Source organism: Gnatocerus cornutus, chromosome 1 (assembly GCF_029298725.1).
Source record: "Gnatocerus cornutus isolate USDA-ARS CGAHR chromosome 1, icGnaCorn1.1, whole genome shotgun sequence".
Classification (NCBI taxonomy): domain Eukaryota; kingdom Metazoa; phylum Arthropoda; class Insecta; order Coleoptera; family Tenebrionidae; genus Gnatocerus; species Gnatocerus cornutus.
The window spans coordinates 19,397,201-19,420,655 of record NC_142233.1 but is presented as its reverse complement, the minus strand read 5'-3'; the positions used below and the strand labels follow the sequence as shown (position 1 = coordinate 19,420,655).

Here is a 23,455-nt window from a genome sequence, read left to right as displayed (position 1 = left end):
ATCACGCTTCATGAATCGTTATTTATGCAACCCACTTACAGAGTGGTTGACCTGGTTGACGAGCCACCACTGGTCGGGGGCAGTTGCTCGAATAAAATGGCGTATGTTGCGCGGTACAGTGTCGTGATTCTCGCACATTTTTAGCTTTTTCACATAAAATAAAGTCTCCATTTCTTCAAATAGCTTAAGATCAATTACAAACCAGTAAGTACTACTAGTTTTAATTGACAAAATCTCTAAAGAAACCCAAATAAATCCATAAAATTCCATTAATCAAGTGGTGTGACAGTTCGTCATGCAATCATATCACTATTTTCAAAACGATTTTTACAAATTAATTTAATATTAAATTCTCGAAAATGAATACACTTTTCTGCGAAAACCCGCTTCAATCTCAGTCGGCCGTGATTGATTGACACCTGTCATTCCATTGACGTGCTTGGACAGCACAAAATCAAAACAAATCAGTCATGCTGATTTGTATTGAAAATGTAATGTTTTGCAGCAATGCAGGGACAAGACAACCTCTCGAGCTCGGGGGACCACAGGTTGGCCTTAATTCACGAAATGAGCGCTCACAATTTCGATTTGATCAGATTTGCCTCATACCGAACTGCCACAAAACTAAGATTTATTCAGAAAAAAGTCAGTCGTAAGTTGTGTTATCGTGATATCTAACCATAGCGTTATAAATATTTACTCTTATAGTTCATGCTGTTGATATTTGGAATGTGATTGAAGCATTTAGAGAACAAGGTCTTCATGCTTTGGAACCATCTTCAGAGCTCAGTGTCGCGCGTCTAGAGACTCTTTTATGTTCTCTTTATCATAGTTTAAATAAAAGGGCACCACCCACGCAACAAGCTCATGTTGATGTCTGCTCCAGTTTACTGCTGAATTGGCTTTTGGCTGCTTATGCTACTGTGTGAGTATACTATTTGTTTAATAGCTAGTTTTTATTTATGGACCTCCATTCAATTCCATTTTGTTCAGCAAGCAGATGAAGAATGGGTCAAGTCAATATTTACTAATTTTATTTATTTAAGCAAACTAATTTTAGTTTTGTGTCCTGGATTTTGACTAGGAGCTGATGTATCTTAAAGATCTGTTAATTGCTCAATTATAGAATTAGAACATCACATGATATACAAGAACGACAACCATAAAGAAACGCGAGTTTATTTAAGTACTAATAATTATTGTTTACATTTCTCTAATAACTCGATCTATTTTTGCCATCACTTGCCAGCGGCAAAGCAGTGACATTCTTTTAATATGTGGTAATTGAAAGAGCTATTACGTTTTATATGCGAGAAAGTTATTGTTTACGTTGGAATATAATACAAGTGGGTTTAATTTTTTTTTGAATTAATAATATTATTGACTCTTGACATTCAGTTCTTTTTGCAACCATGCTGTAAATTTCTGTTTTGTTTTTATCCATTTGATGGCTTCGGGGATTGTTTAGCATAATGAAATTTGCTTACAAAAAGTTGCGAATATTTCTTTGTAAATGAGAGAAGGTCAAGCAAAACGTACACTTCTTTTCCAAATATTTAAGTACGTGAAAATTTAGCTGGATTTAAGAAATGTTTTATTATTATAAATTGGAAGTTGTTTACCGTTGGTGAAAATGTAACGTTTTTTTGCATTATTTTTCTGTTTATTAACATTCCAGTGATTTTTTCTAAACAGACTCAATTAACTGATTCTATCGGATAAACCGAAATGAAATAAAGCAAATGAAACGTTAATGAAAATGGAAATATATTTGCTTTGATAACGGAGTTACGGAAAGAGGAAGCATAAAAAATACGGGGGTAGAAAATGCGTTTTACCCACTTTTGCTTGCTTGGGTTCTTAGTTTATTTTTACTTTTAAATGAGTTTACATTGTTTGACAAAGAAACAATCAAATAACGTGATTGTAATGAATGATATTGACAACAATTTTAACACAACGAAGAACATGGAGGTGTTTTACAAACGGCGTCTAATTAGGCTTTTAGCTCTACTTGTCATTTCAGAACGGCATCTTTGATTATAGCAAGTCAGACATTAATGGATACACTTTTCATAATACTAAATGTCACGCCCTCAGATAAATAGTTAATTAAAAAAGGTAAATAAATTGTTTTTGAATGTTTAATTATTTTTAATTTTTTTGTTTTATTTTAAAGCATACAAGTATGGTACAAGGGTTTAAAGTCCCACAATGACACTATTTTAATTTTAAGTTTTGTAATTTTGTTTTTGGGCCAAATAATAATATTATTTCCATACTGTTATTTGTTTCTTTTTGTAAAAACAATGACGCCAAGAAAAGAAAGAAACAAACATAATGTTGTTTGGAGACTGAACAAATTTGCATCAAATGTTAAAAAAACATTTTTTTGAGCAGTACTAAACGCCGTAATTTATTATGTGAAAATAAGTTTTCTTTTACAAGTACCTCACTGTTATAAAATAATATCTAAAGTCCGTTTTTTTTTAAAACCACCAACACCGCAATTTTCCCCTGCATTACAACCGGCAACGTTGCCTAGGGAGATTTTTTGGTGAGAAAATAGTTGTCAAATTTTTGACATTTCTGAAAATTAGGCAGTGTTTCCGTTAAAAACGTTTCTTTTACAGCCTGTTGGATTGCAAATCAAATGATTTAATAGTGAAAAGACTCGGCACAGCCTGAAAGGCCGTTTTGTGTAATCAAATTGTCAATTAGGCAGCTAACCTATTTGATTTTATCTCCAAAAAGTCACCATCGACGACGTTGCCGGTTGTAAAGTGGTGGGAGAGTGCGGTGTTGTGGTTTTTTAATAAAAAAACGGACTTTAATTGAAGTGCTTTGTAAATAGAATAAAGAAACAGAAAATAGGATGACTTTTCGAGAAACTAACTGCAAAGATTTTTGTTTATTAAGAAAACCTAATCACAAAAGTATGAAAGAATATTTCACAGGGTGTAATAGGGTTACATAGGGTTACATAGGTTACATAGATTAAAAATTCGGTGTTTTTTTGGAAATTGTTTTCTGATTGGTTACAAATAAAGCCTTCCATCTTTTAAACTGTTAAAGAAATATAAAAAAAACTGTAATACATAATTACTCTTCGCAATTGTCTTTATCATCCCTTCGTTAGAGTTGTAACGTTACCTAACAAGATACAAGTTTAAAAGTCATTCTTTGTTGTACGAGTGGCTGGATTAAATAAAACACGAGTGTTATGAATTATACAATTTTAACGTTTTTATGGCAGTACTACGCTTAGAAACGCTAATACTAATAACCTTCACAATACCTAATAGTTATGTTATAAGTTATAGTTGGCTCTGGTAACGTACGTTTTATTGACGGTTGTTCACCATTTCTTATTTATAATAGTTATTTACAATACTAGTGCGCGAAGCTTATGTTCGTGCATGAGCGTTTATTTAAAGCACGAGCGACTGAAAGGAGCACGAACAAGCTTCGCACACGAGGATTGTATAACATTTTTATACGAATATATTTTTAATTAAATTTTTTAGATTTTAATAAATTTTTAGACAGAATTGTCATGCGGTTGCCATGATTTGTAAGCTTTTTTTTACATGGTACTTCCAAGTCACTAAGGAGGCAAACAAAGGGGTAGACAAACTGCTCAAGCTTTTGTGTCCAGAAATGAAACGAGATATTAAATCAAATAAATCAAAAAAATAAATATTAACTCTGCTATTTTTGTGGTCGTCGGAAAAATATCGTGTACAACACGTGTTGAAAATTCGATTTCACACTCGTTTGCTTCTGCAAAACTCGTGTGAAATCTTCCATTTTCAACACTTGTTATACAATATACTATTACATAACAAGTTTGAATGTAGATATGACACGAGTGCATGAAAGACAATTTCCGACGAGTATGCACACTTTTTCTACGACCCTCCATTTAAAACGAAGAGTCAACAATAGTCCAGTTCTTATTCTAATTCAATTTCCTACTACCCATATGAAAGTTCCACACAGTTAAACGTCTATTTACGAAAGTAAAAGTCACAAGTGAAGATATCAATATATTTGCACAGACCTAACAAAATTGACTTATGTTAGAAACGTTAGAAGGCGATTACAAGACATTTTGTTTGGATTTAATCCTCTTTCAACACGGTGTGTTTTTCTACAGATTTAAGTTTTATTTCCATCCCAAGTACGCTTGTTTACGCATTAAACGATTTACCTCCCTACATTTAAAGTTTAATCCCCTCAGATTAAGTTGCACTATCTTAGATTTAGTTACCAGGCAATAAACCGTCATTATAAATAAAACTTACCAAACTTTATCAAAAGGTCTTTGTTTCATTTCCGTCTGTCTATAAAGCTTTCAATAGCTTATTTTTATTTTTAACATCCATTTCTTTTATAAAATGTGGCCAATGCAAGCTTACACAACTAATCTCCTGTCAAACCTTCGCTTTCAGTATATAACTGCTCCCGTTTCATTAATCCTCAAGATTATAGATGTCTAAATTTTGAAGTGGAACAAATCCCTTCGTGTGCCATTGCTACTATAACAATCGTGATTGATGAAGTGTAGAACTGTGAAGGTGATAATCTACTCTTCTGCTAGTTTGGAAGTTCATCAGACTGTAACCGCAAAGATGTGAAGGACGATGTCTATTTAATTTGTTGCAATAAGGCGCTAGCAATAAATTCGAGAAACTGTGCCATAGTTGCTTTATTGGTGTAGACTGAACTTTAGACTACATCGATGTGGGACTGTAATAGTACTGACAGGGTGTCGCGACTTCAGCCTTTTGCGTTGAAGACTAGGTACCATTATGTTTTATGTTATGAGACTAGGGTTCATGTTGGTAATTGCTCATTGTAGGGGGTGCGTTCATAATGATTTTACGCACTGCTGCCCTTTGTGTGCTTGTGGAATTTAATATACAGACATGTAGGTTGTAACGAGTGAAAGTTTAATGATATAATGGTTGAGGGTGTGTAGACATGATGAAATCAGATGACGTTGTGTCGGTTTTGCGATAAAATTGATTTGCATTTCTGGTAGAGCGAGAGAATTTTTCAGGTTGTGTTTCTTTCAGATTATGCAAAAGAGACATTGATTTAAGGTTTGTCTCAAGTGAAAATAATATGGTGTATAGGAGCCGTGGGCGTGCCGGAGTAATAAGTTTACTTCTTGGAGAAAGAATATCAGACTATTTGCGTTTCTGAAAATACGAATGGATTTTGATAATTCGACCAACCAGGGGGTTCTCATTGCAATTTGTTGATTATATATTTAACAATCATAAATATAAGTCGATGCAAAGCGTGTTCAAATAAGACAAGCCACGTTCAAATGTTTGCATATTTAAGCACATATTTAAGCTTTGAAATGAACTGCCGTCTCTTTCGTTTATTGAATCATGATAATAATTTATCCAAAAATGACAAATTTTTGACGGAAAGCAGCCTTCCAATGGACAACATGTTTCTGGTGAATCGTATTCGAATATTGGTAGAAAGTACAAATAGCAAATATGCTAACTAATTGGAATAAAATATGTAACAAGAATAAGTGGGGTGAAATTACACCAATAGAAAAATACAAATTATAAAATTGTTTTTACAAATAAAAATCCTATCTATTAAACTCTGTTCATTGACAATATTTTGACTGTATACATACACTGAAACTGGACGTAATATTTTAGATTAGAACTTTCTAGAAAGCTTTGAATTGGTTTGATGATTTAAGGTGTTTTTAGATAGGTACTTTGTTTTTATTGTTATTTTGTAAAATCTTTGTTTCTCTAGACTTCAAATTCTTTGAAAATATTTCTAATTTTATTTATTTTGACATTTGATGACATGATTTCTTAAGCTACCCACTTATACAAATGAATGACTTTTTTAAGTTTTATATACATACAGTGGAACTTCCCTTCAGCTTCAATGGGGATCAAGATTTTGTCCGCTTAATAGAGAGGACATAAATTTTCAAAAACGTTTTTTCAGTAAAAATCTGTACTTAATAAATAAAGCAAAATTTCTTCAAACCAATAATTTATTTTTAACAATAAAAGATTAATGAAAAACAAAGTACAGTGAAATTTTGTGTAAATCATTAAACATAAACAATAAAACATTTAAAAAAAAAAACAGAAATGTAATTTAATTAAAAAAAAATATCTTATTTTAGTTTGAATTTTTTCCACTATTTTTTTTCTGACTGAATTTGGAGGTTGAACTCAAACCTTCAAAATCATTTAAAATAGGAAACATTATTATTATTATGCGAATCGGAAGTTCCTGGAAAACTATTCGCCTTGTATGAATGGGGCAAAGTAAACAAGAACAAATCTGAAATTTTTAAGTTCACTGAAATAAGCGTTGTTTTGATTCTGACTGTCCGCTTAACGGAGACTTTTTCGGGATAAATGTTGTTCGCGTCCGCTTATAAGAAGTTGAAAATGCACTAAAGCTTATGGAACTATGCCAGGGAATTCAAAACTGTTCGCTTATTAGAGGTGTCCGTTTGGAGAAGTTTCACTGTAGTTGTATTCCGCATATTTTCTACATTATTTTTAGATTTTTTCCTACATGTTAGTTAATACTTATTTATTGTAGGTTAGATATAACAAGTTACTTCTGAAACGTGTTTAATTGTTATATTGGACGTAAATTATTGAAGGTGAATTGATTTAAAAATTAACGCATTTTTATTATAGCGTGTTGTAAAACAAAATTAAACTGCGAACTTACCAATTTACCTAAAAAGACAGTATTTTTATTTAGTTACTAAAATTTAGTGCCAATATTTATGACTGGAAGGTCGCAGTAGTTTCAAGATTCCCTGGATTTAAAATTGATATTGTATAAAACATGCTACCAATCGCATTGTGAATTTAGCGCCCAGAAAAAATTTGTAGGAAGAAATGAACTTTTCCTGCAGAGAATATACGTATTTACGAAGAAGTAACTGACAAGCATAGAAAAAATAAATATTTTATGCTAAAAAGTTTTTAAGTAATCGCAAAAATTAATGATAATAAACAAGTTATAATCAAATACATACCTGCAAATCTGCAATGAAAATAACTAAATCAAGTTTATTACTGTTGCTCCTACAATTTAGCGACAATTTGACAAATATGACAGTTCTTGTCTGACATTTTACAGGAATTGCAGGAGTTTAAAAAAATCAGTATTTTGTCACTCGCTCTGCCTAACGACCAATCATAGAACTGCATGTTAAATTGGGCGCCTGCAAAAAATTCTCTGCAGGAAAAGGTGGTTGAGGAGTACATACATATTTTTGTTTTTTGTTTTTAATTCTTTGGTTTGTTGTTTTTTAGGATCTTTGTTTTCATGTAGCGTTTTATGAATTTTATGGATGTTTCGAAAATGTTTTTTTTATTCTCTAAATCAGGTATTAAGATTTTCTGTATTTTGGTGAATACTTTTGAAAAATTACTATGGATTCTTAAATTTTAGAGGGTGATGAAAAAAAGGCGTCCATGCTATAAGTACCTATCATGTTGCAGCTAATTCTTTTTTGAACCCAAAATTGAAAACAAAAACGAAATTTGTGCTTTTTTAACTAAGATAGAAGCTTTCTTTTATAAATGATCAAATTCTGTTTGGATAAACTTTCTATGGCAATTTCATTGTTAGACATCACATTTTTTACAGGTAATGTTAATCTGTATCAAACAAAGGACAAAAAGTGCTTTAAACCACGTTGCTTAAACATTTCTTTTTGAATTAGTGTTGATTTTTAGAACGTAGATTGTGACTTTTGGTACTTTTTCAAAATTTTGCATTGTCATTTTAAATGACAGTTCTGTAGCCGTATTTACATTGACAAACTTTTGCTTGTCTCAGTTTTTTATGACCTGCAAGGGTACATCTTTGACTCGCTGATGAACTTTTTAGTACATCTTCTATGAATTGATTGCAAAATTTTGATAGACAAATTGTATAGCAGGTGATTGCAGCATGTTTAATGAATACGAAAAATGTGTATTTATGTCTACGTATCAACATAACAAAACATTAAAATAGGACTAAAACATGTAAATTTCAGTTAAAAAAAAATAACAAACTTTTGGTAGACCTCATCTAAGGGGTGGAAATCACCCCAAAAATTAAAAACAACAAGCATAATAACAAGAAGGACAAAACAGGCAATATTTTGGTACAAAACAACTTTTTCTTCATACAAAAATCACTTTTCTTATGGTTTCGGTGAATAGTTTGGATTTGGATTTTGAAGTAGTAGCTGATTTACGTATTTCGTTGATTTTACAGATTTTTTTCTTCCTTTTTTTTAAAAAGATATACAAGGTGTTTATAAATGTTTCTAGCATCAAGTGTGGCTATGAAATGTCAAAGAAATTTGCCTCTCATTACAAATGTGGACTTAAATTTTTCAACTGACATTTGGAGTTAACCTCAATCATAGAGCATAGTTAATTTGAAATAAAAATTGTTCTAATTATGGCTTGAAACCTGAAAATTAAAGACTTGAACTAAAAATTGTAACTGAAATGTCATTGACGTGAGTAACTTTTTAAGTGTAATTAAATATAGTTATATTCATTATAAAAACAAAGCAGCAAAATAGTGCATGGCAGGAATTTCATAGCCACCCTTGATGCTATACATTTATATGATATTGCATTTTTTTAAAGAGCTTTTATTAAGCTTTGCGGCACTAGTTTGAAAAAATAGTGAAAGTGTTCCCCTCCTGTACATTTTAAAGTATTTCAGAACTTATTTGTCGACATTTATTTATTAATCATTTCTAATTATTTTTTATAGAGACTAGAAACAAAAAAAAAATTGTAAACCACCCCAAAGCGCTTCAATAGACCTTTCAAAAAGGTGCCATGTCCTGTATCTATCTTTAAAAATTAATGGATATAATTTCACCCCTCAGAGAGGGTTGAATGTAAAAAGGTATAATTACTTGTATTGTATGTCCCCCTTCCAACTAAAATTGACCTGTCTCAGCTTTTTTTGAAAATTTAAGGGTAATTGTCTCAAAACACCTCTGTTTTGTTTTCGTTGGCTCACCCTGTATATACAGGGTCCGGCAACACTTGTGTCCACCCCCAAAATCGTCTTTAATTTTAAAGTTACAATTTTGAAAATTGGCATACGCTCATAGTTGACAAAGCTCTAGAAGCTGACGCAAAAATTTGTTTTTTATCACGATTTGGTTGGCGTCGCGACGCCTTAGAGGTATAATTTTTAGCGATTTTTGAGTTTTTGCGGAAATATTCGCGAATTCAAATTTTTTTTCAACATAACTGTGATACAAATATCTGAGTTTTTATTTTAAATCAAATGCAAATTGTGTTTAAAATTTGCGAAAAAAACGTTGTTTTATCAAGTTAGTTTTCAAAATTATGACACCGCATCGGCAAACTACGTTTACACCAAAATTTCACAAGTCACTTCATTCACTCTTATGAAGGTCAATTTTGATTAACTCGGGCATTTTGCACTTTATGGACACCAGAAATCGTTAATTAACATCGACAAAGCGATAATTTCACCAACTAAGACTTTTGTTACAATCTAAAGTGAGCCAAAAGATAGATGTCATTTGTGACACAAGATGCTGACAGATGGGTGTAAACGCAGTTCCCAACTTAGACGTAACGAAATTGGAAACTAACTTGATAAAACAGCATTTTTTTCTCAAATTTTGAAAACAATTTGCATTGAATCTAAAATAACAACTGAAATATTTTTAACACATTTATATCGAAAAAAAGTTAAATTAGGGATTGATATCAGAAACCCTCACAATTAACTAAAAATTATATTTTTGAGGCGTCGCGACGCCAAAACTATCAGTGATAACAAACAAATTTTTGCGTCCGCTTCTAGAGCTAAAATTTTCTCTTTAAAATTAAAGACGATTTTGGGGGTGTGTTGCCGGACCCTGTATAATGTACATAGTACAACTTATCTACTGTTCTGAGTCTGTTAAATTAGATAATCATTAAAGTTTACTACGGATTTAAAGCCCTGGAAGTTGATGCAAAATATACATATTTATTTTTGGAATTGCATTTTATTATTATACTTACTTTTCCACGGTTACATTGTGTTGGCAGCAAGTTTTTTTTAGCTGGTTGTAGGAAATTACTAAAAAAGAAAGTGTAATGCTAACACGCATTTCCTCTGTTACACGGTAAGATAATCAGGTCTTCGATCGTGGTAGAGACAAGTCGACAAAACAATAAGTGGTGACAGTAATTGATGAATATCACCCTGTGGGAATTTCTTCGACTTGCATTTCGTAATTTTAGTTACAATTTTTGGGATATTATAATGTGTATTGTTAAATTCCATGTATAAAAAAAACGTGAGGTCACCATTGATTTTCACACATTAGTAGTGGATCGATTCCTACAACATACCAAAAAACCTTTCGATGTTGCGATTGAGTTTATTTTTGCGATTCTGTCTAAATTAAATTATTTGGGGTACAAAATGACAATTATAAATCACCTGTACTTGAGTTACTTCATCATTCTATTATGTGCTTCACATAAAAGACATTTAATTCCGAGAATGCAACCTACTTCGTTATAAGTTGACAGTTTCCTAAAATGTTTACAATTAGTGTAATTTATAGTGGGTGTCGTAAAATCATTTATGGTAGAATGACGTGACTTGAACTAACGAACAAAGTCGCGAAGTTCGCTCGATTAAAGCCATTTTAAATCTCATCGTTTTAAATAAATTACTATTTTTTATTTAAAACTCTGCATATTTTTATACTAATATTTCGTCCCATTTCCAGAGATAATGTGGGAAAAATTCGCGTCTTTTCCATTAAGGTAGCCTTGGCAACGCTATGTGCGGGAAAATTAATGGACAAACTAAGATGTAAGACCAAATATCATACCATTATGAAGCACCCAACAGATTTTTGCAGATATCTTCTCGCAGATATCGGATAGTAATGGACATCTCCTTCAATGGCGGTTTAACGAATATTTACAGGAAGTGTTGGCCCTTCCAGCCGCAGTTTACGAATCTCCCACTTTCAACTTTACAGATTCTTTAGCAAATACAATTTTCAACCCAGTGAGTTTCCTTTGTTGGACAGTTCAAAATATAAATAATTAACATGTTTACAGAACGTTAAAATTACGGTAAACGACTTCTTGGACACTCTTATGTCCGATCCGGGGCCTCCATCTCTCGTATGGTTGCCTTTACTGCATCGTATATCTAATGTAGAGAATGGTAAGTGAACGTGACTGGATTAAATCAGTTTATGATATTTTGTTGGGTTAGTCATCCACCCCATCCAATGCGACGCTTGTCAGAGGGAAAATTTCAGCGGTTTCCGTTATCGTTGCCAGAAGTGCCCTCATTACACTTTATGCCAGGACTGCTTTTGGAAAGGGAGGGTCTCGCCACCGCACACGCTAGAGCATCAAGTTAAGGAATATTCCTCTTTCGTGAGTATTATTTTTGAGATTACAGCACGGTGGGAAAAATGGGACGCTTTAATGTGATTACAGTTGGAGATTATGACATTGAGGGTTGTAAACTGAAAGTTACGAACGGAAATAGACACAAACGTCTGACTCAAATCAATTTTATGTGGAGTTGAGGTGTCTCTTGGGTTTTACGGGAGTTTATGGCACCATTTAACATTAAATATTTTCTATATTTTTTATACAGAGTGTCCGGAAAGTGGCGCACCACCTTGAACTGTACCTCCCAGAAATTAAATTTCCAGTATTCGAAGCCATAGTAACGTTGCTGTTGTATTGTTGGCGTTAGTCAGGTCGGCTCATGAATGAGTAATGTAACTATGGTTTCATGTGAACGATCGAGATTGTTGATTCAAAAATTTTGTTAACAGTTTTCAGGCATTTCTTACAAGATTTTTCCGATTTTCTTTGCACAAAATGTCCTTTAGGTAACAAATTCATTTGAACGTAAAATTATTGCACAGAAATCGTTAATTTTCGCATCAAACTTTGCCTCTTCAATCCATCATACCTCGAAAAATTGAAGACATGGATTTTTTTTAACATTTTTCCGGTGATCTATGACATTGTCCGATGATACAGTTTCACGGTGGTGTGCGACTTTCCGGACACCTATATGTAACACATAGTAATTTGTAATTTTTATTATTTTTTCCTTCTTTCTCCGTTCAGTAACGTTTCGGAAATTATTTCTGATCGGAAAGTCAAACATTTCCGAAAAAGGTTATTCTGTAAGACATTTCCGAAATTCGAAAATATTTTCACTCGTCGTAAAATGTCATCGAAATGTTAGTAAGTTTTGAGTATTTCCGAAAAATGCTATTTTTTATTATACCTGAAAAAGTGGTCTTTAAAACACTAAAGCTTTAAAGTTGTCTAGGTAACAAGAAATAGTGAAATGTCAGGACCAATTTTTATTTATAATATAAATAAACTTGAAAATTACAATTACTATTGTTTGAAATTTCAAAGCCCGCCGCTTTAAGCTGGATACTGTTGTTTGTTGCTTTTAATTCATAACTAGTAGAAGCTTTTCCATTTTTATTCTTCTGTTGGACGTCCATTGCTCTTGATGAAGTTGATTTAGCAACCGATGTGTCTAGAACACCAGCAATGCGTTTGGAAACAACTATTTGGTTTGAAGTGGATTCTTCAATATAGCCACTAGCCACACTCGAAGATTTCTATCCCACCTGACGTTTCAACTCATCGATGCTTATACCACTGTTTGCCATAATCGTATGAATTTCGTCGGAAAGCATGACCAGTATATTTCTTGTTTTAAAGGCTTGACCAGTATATTTTTTGTTTTAAAGCCTTGCTTATAAACTTCTATTATAACATACTATTATAAAACAATTCAGAATTTCAGAACGGATATAATTTCCGAAACGTTAGTAAATAGCACCGCAGTTTAATTTTGTTTAATCTTCACTTATTTAAATGGAGATTATTTACTTTACAATTAATTTTGTTTTCAAAATTAAAGATATCTTTAAAATAATATTCAAATTTGCGTTTTCAGGGCAACAAAAAATAAAATAAACAATTGGATGGACTCGAATATTGATTTTTTGTTTATACAGGATGTCCCAGAACTCGCGCAAGTTTTGATATTGCTAAGTAACAAGTAAAGTGTAGTTCAGGTATAATTAATTGAAAGTTTGTGATTGGTCAACTTCAAATTGCTCTAATTCAAAATCTAATGACTTAAAAAAGTTTTTTTTTGCAAATTCCTGTACAAGTAGCTATACAGAATCTGTGGTTAACGGGTCCTGCGCGAGTTCTGGGACACCTGTATGTGTATTGTTGAAATGCTCTTCTGCCTTTTTTTTGCATGTTTTAAAGAAAAAAGTAAAAAACGCAACACATTCATTCTCAATACATTGTTGCCGAGTTTAAAATATGTGTTTAAACCTCGCCCAGTTACTTTTTACAAAATCATTTTTGTTAGGCTTGTATTATAAAAGTATGGATTAGTTTGATTGTTTTTATGGAACACGGGCTAAAATGTTTCTTATAACAACTCTAATTAAAATTATGAAGACAAACATTTTATTTAAGCTTTGAAGCTGAGATTATAGACAAAAAATTTTTTATTCAATTTTGACATTTAAACAGACGTTTATTTTGCTGTTATTAGGCCACTAAAGCTTTGGTTTATCCGCTAGCGGTATAAAAATTTTAATCCACAAGCTAGTCCGTTTTTTTATTAAAAATTATTAAAAAACCACCAACACCGCACTCTCCCAGCACTTTACAACCGGCAACATCGTCGATGTGACTTTTTGGTGATAAAATCAAATAGGTTAGCTGCCTAATTGACAATTTGATTATACAAAACGGCCTTTCAGGCTGTGCCGAGTCTTTTCACTATTAAATCATTTGATTTGCAATCCAACAGGCTGTAAAAGAAACGTTTTTAACGGAAACTGCCTAATTTTCAGAAATGTCAAAAATTTGACAACTATTTTCTCACCAAAAATCTCCCTAGGCAACGTTGCCGGTTGTAATGCAGGAGAAGATTGCGGTGTTGGTGGTTTAAAAAAAAAAACAGACTTTAACTTTGGTTTAACCCCGCCTAGATGGACAAATGGCGGTTTGAATTTGTCGAATCAAGGAATGGCTAGCCTCCTTTACACACATGATCAAAAATTTGACAACTCTAGTGTCACATTTGTCAAGAAGATTTGCAGTTTTGCGGGAATTTAATTAATCGCAAAATCTTTGTCGATTTTGATCTTGTTTTGTCTTCTAATGTGTAGACATTTCTACCCCGGCTTCTGGCAAATGTCAACGAACTATCAAAATGTTGCAGAGTAAATCAGACTTCCAGCTAAAATTCAATTGGCTCAAAAGGTAGGCGGAGTTAAACCAAAGTTATAAAATTCTGACTACAAATAAAATTTTTAATTTGCTGTTTTGAAACCATTGTTATGATAACGCCTTGCTGCTCTTTCCATCTATGAAACTTTTGATTCGCTTTTTTATAAGCGACTTATGATTTTTGAACTTTTGGATGAATTTTTGACAATTTTTAGTTTGTTTGAAAATTGAATAAAAGTTTGTATTACACGTGCGCTTAAAATGAATGTTCAACTTGCAATCATTAAAACGCCCGAGCCTTTGGCTCTTGCGTTTTAAAGTGACTGCTTGTTAAACATTCATTTTAGACGCTTGTATAATAAACAATTATAAGTTTTTAAAAATGGTGGATGCGCCCGTTGAAGAACTTTTCAATTTGAAAGAAAAGCAACGAAAATAGTTTAGAGCTAACGTATCGTTCTTAGCACCACAGATCACAATAAGGAGATCAATACACATCGAATTATTATTATGCAGAGTTTAGCTTTTTGACAAAATCACAACGTCACCGGATTTATTTTCTTTGTGTTTTAAAATACACCGAGAATTTACACTTCTAAATAAACATCGATCGTCTTTGGGGTGTTTTAGTGACATGCTGCTACCAAGCGATGTTTATTTAGGACTTTCCACGGTTTTATCTTCATATTTATTTTTTTGTCGTTTGTTTTAGTCCCCTAGTAAAACAATCGGACAATCGTTGAGGAAGTCCTTCCGCTGCGTACCAGACAAGCAGAAAAACAATTTACCTCGTTTTCCTGAACAGCCAGAGAAAACCTTGAACCTCTCTCACATCGTGTACGTTTTCATTACTTTTATAGAAGAATAATTTAATCAGTACGAATCTTTTCCAGGCCCCCTTCGCCGATTCCTTCCCACAATGGCTTCCCTGATGGTAATAATTTCACGTCGCATTTCGACGGAATGGGCAGTTTAGATAGTAGGTCGACGGCTCGAAGGTAAACAATTGATTTTTGTGGAATAAAAGAGCTAATGATCGTTTGTCTAGCCTTGACAGTGCTAGAGATGACGAGCACAAAATGATTGCGAGGTACGCGGCGCGATTGGCACAAGAAGCACGTTCTGGAATGGTGAGGATATTTCGTTTTATTTATATAGAAGTAATACTGTACAAAAAGAGAAAACTTTGGCATGTCTTTGTCTATATGTTTTCTTTTTGTTTTATGTTGGATGATTTCCTAAATGTGCTTTTGCCGTTGCTCTTTAGGCGAGAAGCGGTTACCGAAAAAATTCGCTTTCACCGGATACGGTGAGTTGCTTAGCTTAATGTCAAAACCAGCTTAATGCTGCAAATATTTCCTACCGTTTCTTACGTGCAATTGGATGTATGTTTTGTACAGATCTGTACATCTATGGAGTTTTTGTGTGCACGTAAGTTGCGGTCTAAAGGTGAGTTTTCATGTTGAGTGTGTGAAAACTCACCTTTTTGGAGTTTTCCTGACGTCGGTAATTTTTTCAACAGGGAAGAGTCCCCTCAGAAGCTTGTCTAGGGATGGATTCTACAAGAGCGCAAAGAGAACTAATCAGCCAGCTTGAAGCAAAAAACCGCGAGATAATGAGAGAAATCGCTAGGCTAAGGTATGAAAATTCCTAACTTAAGAAAACTTCTTATGACAGAAATGCCCTCAGAAGACAACAGGAACTAGAAAACAGCGGCCACGGTACCGAAAATCCAGTCCTGATGAACGAACTTCGCGCTTTACGTATGCGTAAAGATGAACTGGAAACCCATCTCACTACTCTTCAAGATTCGCGTCGCCAGCTCATGATTCAACTCGAAGGTTTAATGAAAATGCTGAAGAATCATCAAAGTTCACCCAGGTCTACTCCGAATTCGTCGCCTAGAAGTACGAAGTCGCCTCCTTTGCTCCCAGGAGGTGCTCCACAGACGCAGACTCCAAGAAGTGCACCACAAACTCCCATGAGCATGCCTCCGACCAATAATTCCATTGTTACTGTGAGTCAGGCGGAAAGACCGTCTCACGTGGGGCATGCTATTCCTGGGTTGTCCGCGGCGGTGCAGGAGAGGAGCGAAAGAGTGATGCATAATAATGACTCCTTGATGGGAGTAGGAGGGGATGTTAGGAACGCGTTTGGAGGAGCTTCCAGTGTTAATATGGGTAAGCGGACAAATTTAGTTTTGATGGATTTTTAACAAAATTTTAAGTATTTCCGTTTGAGTACATAAGCGGGTTCAGTTTTACTACTTTTTTGTCCAAATGAGCAAATAGGAGTTTCAATTTTGCAACATCAGTTGGTCGTGAAACAAAAACGAAAAACAAAAAGTGATCCTTTAGCACAATAAGTTTTAATGGTATAAAACTTCCACATTTTAAGTTTAACCCATTGCCTCCTAGTGTCCTATATACAGGGTCCGGTAACACTTCGCGACCTGAGAACTATAAGGTTCTAACTAACATTTGCATTAAAGTGATCAGTGTTCACGTTATCAGTGATATCTCTTTAATTTATTAAGCATTTATTTAAAAAAATGGAGGATCTATTAAAATCATTTTGGCTTGTTAAAATATTAACTCACTTCTTTTTATACATGATAGAAAATGTTTAAAAAAATCGCAAAACAGACAATTTAAATTTTCACACAAAATCACTTAGAACCTTATAATTCTCACGTCGCGACTTGTGTCCACCCCCAAACTCGTCTTTAATTTTAAAGATAAAATTTTGAAAATTTGCATACGCTCACAGTTGACAAAGCTCTAGAAGCTGACGCAAAATTTTGTTTTTATCACTGATAGTTTTGGCGTCGCGACGCCTTAAAAATTTAATTTTTAGTTAATTGTGAGGGTTTGTGATATCAATCCGTAATTTATTTTTTTTTCAATATTAATTCAATGCAAATTGTCTTCAAAATTTGAGAAAAAAATGCTGTTTTATCTATCACGTTAGTTTCCAATTTCATTACGTCAAAATTGGGAACTACGTTTACACCCATCTGTCAACATCTTGTGTCACAAATGACATCTATCCTTTGGCTCGCTTTACATTGTAACAAAAATCTTACTTGGTGAAATTGTCGCTTTGTCGATGTTAATTAACGATTTCTGGTGTCCATAAAGTGCAAAATGCCTGTGTTTATCAAAATTAACCTTTATAAGAGGAATGAAGTGACTTGTGAAATTTTGGTGTAAACGTAGTTTGCCTCTGCGCTGTTATAATTTTGAAAACCAACTTAATAAAACGGCGTTTTTGTCGCAAATTTTATACTCAATTTGCATTAGATTTAAAATGAAAACTCAGGTATTTGTATCACAGTTATGTTGACAAAAAATTGAATTCGCGAATATTTTCGCAAAAAACTCAAAAATCGCTAAAATTTATACTTCTTAGGCGTCGCGACGCCAACCAAACCGTGATAAAAAACAAATTTTTGCGTCAGCTTCTAGAGCTTTGTCAACTATGAATGTATGCAAATTTCTAAAATTTTATCTTTAAAATTAAAGATGATTTTAGGGGTGGACACAAGTGTTGCCGGACCCTGTATAGGACAGCCAGTTTACAATTTTTTAAAGTACTTTAGAATTTTTTTTTTTGTATGTTTTAATTTTAACTATAAACTACTGCCTTTTGACTTTCTATCAACATTTTTTCAAGCAAATGGTTGTTTCAATTTAGAGCAAAAAAAAATTGAAAAACCTCGGTTTTTAGTGCATTTGTCACTTCACCGTATTTAATTTTTTGCTGTAAAATGATAAACTGAATATATAATTTCACTTATGGATTATTACTTGTAAGGTTCATTCTTAACAAAGCCACATATTTTGTACATATTTTCTGCATTTTACATAGTAATAACAGGTTGTAAATTATGATGTCCTATACAGGGTGTTTTTGAAATACACTACCAAACTAAACACGGTAATTGGTGAAGACAAGTTGAATCAAATTGACAAAAAATGTTCTTTTCGTTTCCGAGATAAAATTAATCAAATATTTAGTCAAAATTTCCAGTTCGCCACTGGATTAAAGAATTTAGTCTTGATTGCTTAGCAACAATTCAAGGTTTGTTCTTTTAGGTGGATATTTTCATCAGTGGTGTTCCAAGTAAGGGGTAAAAGGTGTTTTCTTTTATATCGTTAAAAAATAATAAAAGACCGTGTTAAATTTTTATAGTGTATTTTAAAAACACCCTGTATATACGACACTTTTCTTGTCGAATTTTTGCACATTGCTTTACCAATGCAAATAATTTTATTCTTAACTATAAAGGGGATGACTTCATAGGGGAGGGGGGATGACTATATAATATACTTAGAAACCTAGAAATTGACATACATGAGTAAGATTTGGACCTAAAAATAAAGCAAAAATCAACTCGAATCAAAAAGACTTCCAAATGTCTAATGTAACTCGTAGCATTTTTTTTTAAAACTTTATGAGTCGTGAAGGTTTAAAATTTATTACACTTAGAACCATAAGGTGTTGAAAAGAGGTACAAGGTGTTTATAAATGTTTCTAGCAAAAAGGGTGGCTATGAATTGTCAAAGAAATTTGCCGCTCCATTACAAATGGGTTTCGATTTGTCAACTGACATTTGTAGTTAACCTCAATCATTGAACATAGTTAGTTTTGAAAACAAACTGTTCAAGTTGTGGTTTGAAGCCTGAAAATCTAAAATTTTGCCACAAAACCGTAACTGAAAAGTTGTAGACGTAAAGTGACATTTGAAATAATTGTGAACATAGTTATATTCACTATGAAAACAAAGCGGCAAAATAGCGCATGGTGGAAATTCCAAAGGCCCTCTTGATGCTAGAAACATTTATAAACACCTTGTACTTATGATCACCGATTTGATGGAATGAGCAAGTTTTCAATCTCAAATTTTTTCAAATAAGCCTTTAAGGCTAGAGGTGGTAAAAAAAAGAGCCGGACACTCCCAATTATGTATTAAAAAAATTCTTACCATTTATGAGAGGCATTGAACAATACGGCTGGTTACCAGATAAATATTCCATTCAAATTAGAAAATGAAAAGTGGTCCAGGGCGGTTATCACAATAATGATAACAATCATCTATACACGAATTTTATATAATCTATCCCACAAAATTTTCGTCGCTTTTGATTTTCGAAGAATTGTTGCGAAACTATGAAGTTCAGACTCTAGAGGATGAGGGAAAAATTTATGAAAAAAATCCTTTTAGTTACAAATATAATATACAAGGTGTTTATAAATGTTTCTAGCATCAAGGGTGGCTATGAAATGTCAAAGAAATTTGCCGCTCATTGTAAAATAGGGTTTATATTTTTCAACTGTCATTTGTAGTTAACCTCAATCATAGAGCAAAATAAGTTATGAGAAGAAAACTGTTCTAGTTGTGGTTTGAAACCTGAAAATCAAAAATTTGGACACAAATTAGATAGTTATATTCACTATGAAAACAAAGCGGCAAAACGGTGCACGACAGGAATTCCAGAGCCACTCTTGATGCTAGGAAGGTTTTGAGTCATAAAATATATTACCTCTATTTATTTAATGAACGTTTCTGCCCAGTGTCCTATATATAGGACAGCTTAGAAAAAATAGAAGACAAACATTTTTTTTTTTATTTTTTTGTAGGATCACTCAGGTATCTAAACTAAGCCTCATATGTAAAATTTATGGAAAAAAATTATTATTTCTGGTAGCGGGCGTTAATAGGTTAATTTTGTCTAGGTTCTAATGGTAACGGAACTCCCGGCTCAGTGGGAAGATCTCTAAGGAATGACCTGCTTGTAGCTGCAGATTCCGTAACCAACGCAATGTCAACTCTAGTAAGAGAACTCAATTCAGGTACGGACAAGTAAAACTTTAGGACAATTCGTGTATTTATGTATTTAATTCAACGCTTAAACCGTTTAGTATTATGGATACTTGAAGCTAATTTAGTTTCTTCTCCTCTTTATTATTATTGTTTATATTGTTTTAGATTTTGTACAAACTTAGCTTATTTTCATATTTCTGTATATTTGCGACTCATTGTTATTGTACCTCTTCTAAAATTTCTGGTTGTACTGATAGAACCATGAATCATTAATCTGTTTTTGGTTAATTTAGTTGTATGACTCTTCAACAAAAAGTCTGATTTTTTTTAATTTGAACTGGTTTTCGGAATGCGTTTGTCATTTGAAAAGCTAGCATGTGATTACATAAATACATCATAACACAGTTTTTTCGAAAAATACTCCATTTTGTTATTTGTGATTTTGTTGTTTGTTTTGAAAATATTTATTACTGTTAAAATTTTTATTTATGTATTTTTAAGATATCAATATACTTTTTTAATTATTGTATTTTTTTTCAATACTTGAACACTGACACGGTCGTTTAGTAGATAGTATAGTCACGAAATTGCACTGTTTGTTAGAACACACTGTTTACTGAAAATAGCTATAGAGGACACAAGTGATTTTATTGTGACGTTTTTTGTGGAAAAGACTCGCAAAGTGTTCAAAAACTTTTACCCAAAACAATAATACCTCCTTTCAAAGTTTTTTTAGACAGGACCACACTCACACACTAGTTCTTGTAATGCTGTCCTAATTCTCGGTAAGTTTCTGTTGTTCCGTTAGTTTTTCTTCCTTCTTCTAACACAAAACTTGCATATCATTTAGAAATAAAGTCCGTGGTAGAAGTGTATGTGGAATGCTGCCTGTTGAATGATTGTTAAATTACAGACCCCTCGAACCAGCCAGAGACTAGTGCAATCAGAAAACCCTTAGGTGAGTAGTGTAGTAGCTTTAAGCACAATTTCCTTCACCTCCGGGCTTTGCTGACCATTGCCTCTTCATAAATAAATAACACTGTCGCACTTTGTTTAGATTTCGAGGATGATGGTGAGGATGAGAGTGATGGAGGTTGGCAACAAGAGCTGCAACGTCGCTACGCTCAAGATGCCAACTTTATGGCGGAGTTGCGTGCCAGACACCCGACTAGCCCCCCAGAAAACCACCCAAGTCAAAATTACAACCACCATCAGTACCCCGCCCTTAATCACCACCCTAATCAAGGCTATATGGCCCAACAAAATTACCCCAATTACAATCAGGCTGAACCTAATCAAAGCCCTTTTGGACCTCAGGTGGGTGTCCACTTCAGATAATACAACTGCTAGCTTCGCTTTAGAGAGGTTAGTTGGGTTCCCACCCCTCCTCCAGAATTAGGCCTTGCTTTGGCGCTTTGACGGAAGTGGTGTCTCATTGCCAGTTGAAAAAGCTTTAGACCGTCTTCAAACGCCCACAAATGTTAAGTAGGTGGCTTTGTGGACGTTTGGCGGTAATTTAAAGCTACCTTTAGCTGAGTAACATTGACAAAACCATCTCTCCGAAATTTCTTTGTGCGTCCATTTAAGATAACTCTCCAATTTTAGACACCCAGTAAGAGTGAGTCACAGTCCAATTTACAGAATGAGCAGAACAACGACCCAAGCGAAGAAAATCCGAACAGAGAAGGCATGAACAAAGAAACTTTGCAGTTTGAAGAAGCACTAAAACAGTGGGTAAATCGATAAAATTAGATAGGAAAATTATCATTAAAATTTGTCCGTGTAATCTAATCAAGTATAAAATTAAACTAAGTTATTAGCGGCCCTTTGAAAACTACTGAATGTGCTAAAGTCTAAAACAAGATGGGCGTAGGTATGTTATTAGGTCTACTCCACTAGGTACTACTAAACTAAACTAATAATAAAATGTATATAATGTTAAGGTATTAAGTGCTTTGCAGTACTTTGCACCCCATTGTTCCTTTGTGTGACAAAATTTTGTTAAAACAAGTGACGTGCGAACGTTTCCATTCGGTTTTTCTTGGCTGGACCAATAACAATGTAGCTTACGTTAGTTTACACTACATTTATAATACATTAAATCATCATGCTTGTTATAAATATGGGATTAAAACTTTCATACTTTTACTAACCTTTTCATGACAAGAATGTAATTTGGACTTAGGTCGCTGTTGTAATGTCTAGTATACACTCATATAATTGATATTAGGTAAGAATTGTGAAGTGACAAACTTGTATTTCCGGTTGTCACTTTAACATTACCTAGGGTATGGTCAATACTCAATTGTACAATTTTGTTGATTATATTGTTTGATTTTATTGAATATTTAAGAATGTCTGATGTGAATAAACTTAATAAAGGAGACGGTGCTTATTAAAGTAATACCTTAGTGGTACCTACACCCTTCATACAAATATCTTCATATTTAACAAGTGTTTTTCTGCGTCATGTAGGAAATAAATACTCATAAATGTGAGTATATTATACTTTTTCTACGACCGTTTAATAATATTTCCATTATTTTAACTTTTTCGATTAATAATGTTACCTATATTTCAAGCATGTGAATAATGAATTCATAGTTCACGGCCTTCAGCCAATCAGGTGGGGATTTTTATAATTCACTGGTGCACTGAACCAATAAAAAACCCTTGGGTGGTTGCTATGACAATTTGCATTATTTCAAATCGTCCGCGCTTATGCTAACCTATTACAGAAAAGAAGCAACGCACAGTGGGCAACTTTCAGTAAAATTGAAAAATTATTTGAAGCCATTCTATTGGTCAACTTTAAAGCCTTGTAGCTTTTTAATTAAAACGAAAAAAATAAAAATTGATTGCGGATTCCGAGACAGTTTGCCTTCCTTAATTACCCATTAGTCTATGGCCGTAACGTTACCTAACACCCTGTATAGTCAGAATTTTATAACTTTGGTTTAACTCCGCCTACCTTTTGGGCCAATTGAATTTTAGCTGAAAGTCTGATTTACTCTGCAACATTTTGATAGTTCGTTGATATTGCGAGAAGCCGAAGTAGAAATATCCAAACATTAGAAGACGAAACGCCATCAAAATCGACGAAGGTTTCACGATTAATTGAATTCCCGCAAAACTGCAAATCTTCTTGACACGTGTGACACTTTAGTTGTCAGATTTTTTATTATGTTGGGTAAAGGAGGCTAGCCATTTCTTGATTCGACAAATTCAAATCGTCATTTGTTCATGTGGGCGGAGTTAAACCAAAGTTACCAAATTCCGACTATATATATAT

At 33.4% G+C, this 23,455-nt stretch overlaps 1 protein-coding gene across 6 annotated transcripts; it reads left to right on the top strand.

Moving 5' to 3' along the window:
- The first annotated feature begins 39 nt into the window (after positions 1–39).
- Dyb (Dystrobrevin) lies at positions 40–22,549 on the top strand. Of its 6 annotated transcripts, none has more exons than XM_088035393.1 (17): positions 40–204; positions 506–649; positions 709–925; positions 10,805–10,890; positions 10,940–11,091; positions 11,145–11,253; positions 11,305–11,471; positions 15,049–15,173; positions 15,230–15,334; positions 15,385–15,466; positions 15,604–15,645; positions 15,859–15,974; positions 16,026–16,516; positions 20,076–20,192; positions 21,077–21,121; positions 21,221–21,480; positions 21,769–22,549. In XM_088035393.1, the coding sequence occupies exons 2-17, from the start codon at positions 508–510 to the stop codon at positions 21,907–21,909; spliced, it is 2,397 nt and encodes a 798-aa protein (XP_087891519.1). In that variant the 5' UTR covers positions 40–204; positions 506–507; the 3' UTR covers positions 21,910–22,549. The 6 variants fall into 6 exon arrangements, with proteins under 6 accessions (XP_087891519.1, XP_087891511.1, XP_087891501.1 ...); XM_088035385.1 differs by having other exon boundaries at positions 506–652; positions 16,029–16,516; XM_088035375.1 differs by having other exon boundaries at positions 506–652.
- Positions 22,550–23,455: the final 906 nt, after the last annotated feature.

Excerpts from the sequence above, each read along its gene's own strand:
- Dyb (XM_088035375.1), top strand. The coding sequence starts at position 508 with ATGCAGGGACAAGACAACCTCTCGAGCTCGGGGGACCACAGGTTGGCC. Across the intron at positions 653-708 it reads TATTCAGAAAAAAGTCAGTC|TTCATGCTGTTGATATTTGG; the intron begins GTAAGTTGTGTT and ends TTACTCTTATAG. Across the intron at positions 10,891-10,939 it reads ATTAATGGACAAACTAAGAT|ATATCTTCTCGCAGATATCG; the intron begins GTAAGACCAAAT and ends AGATTTTTGCAG.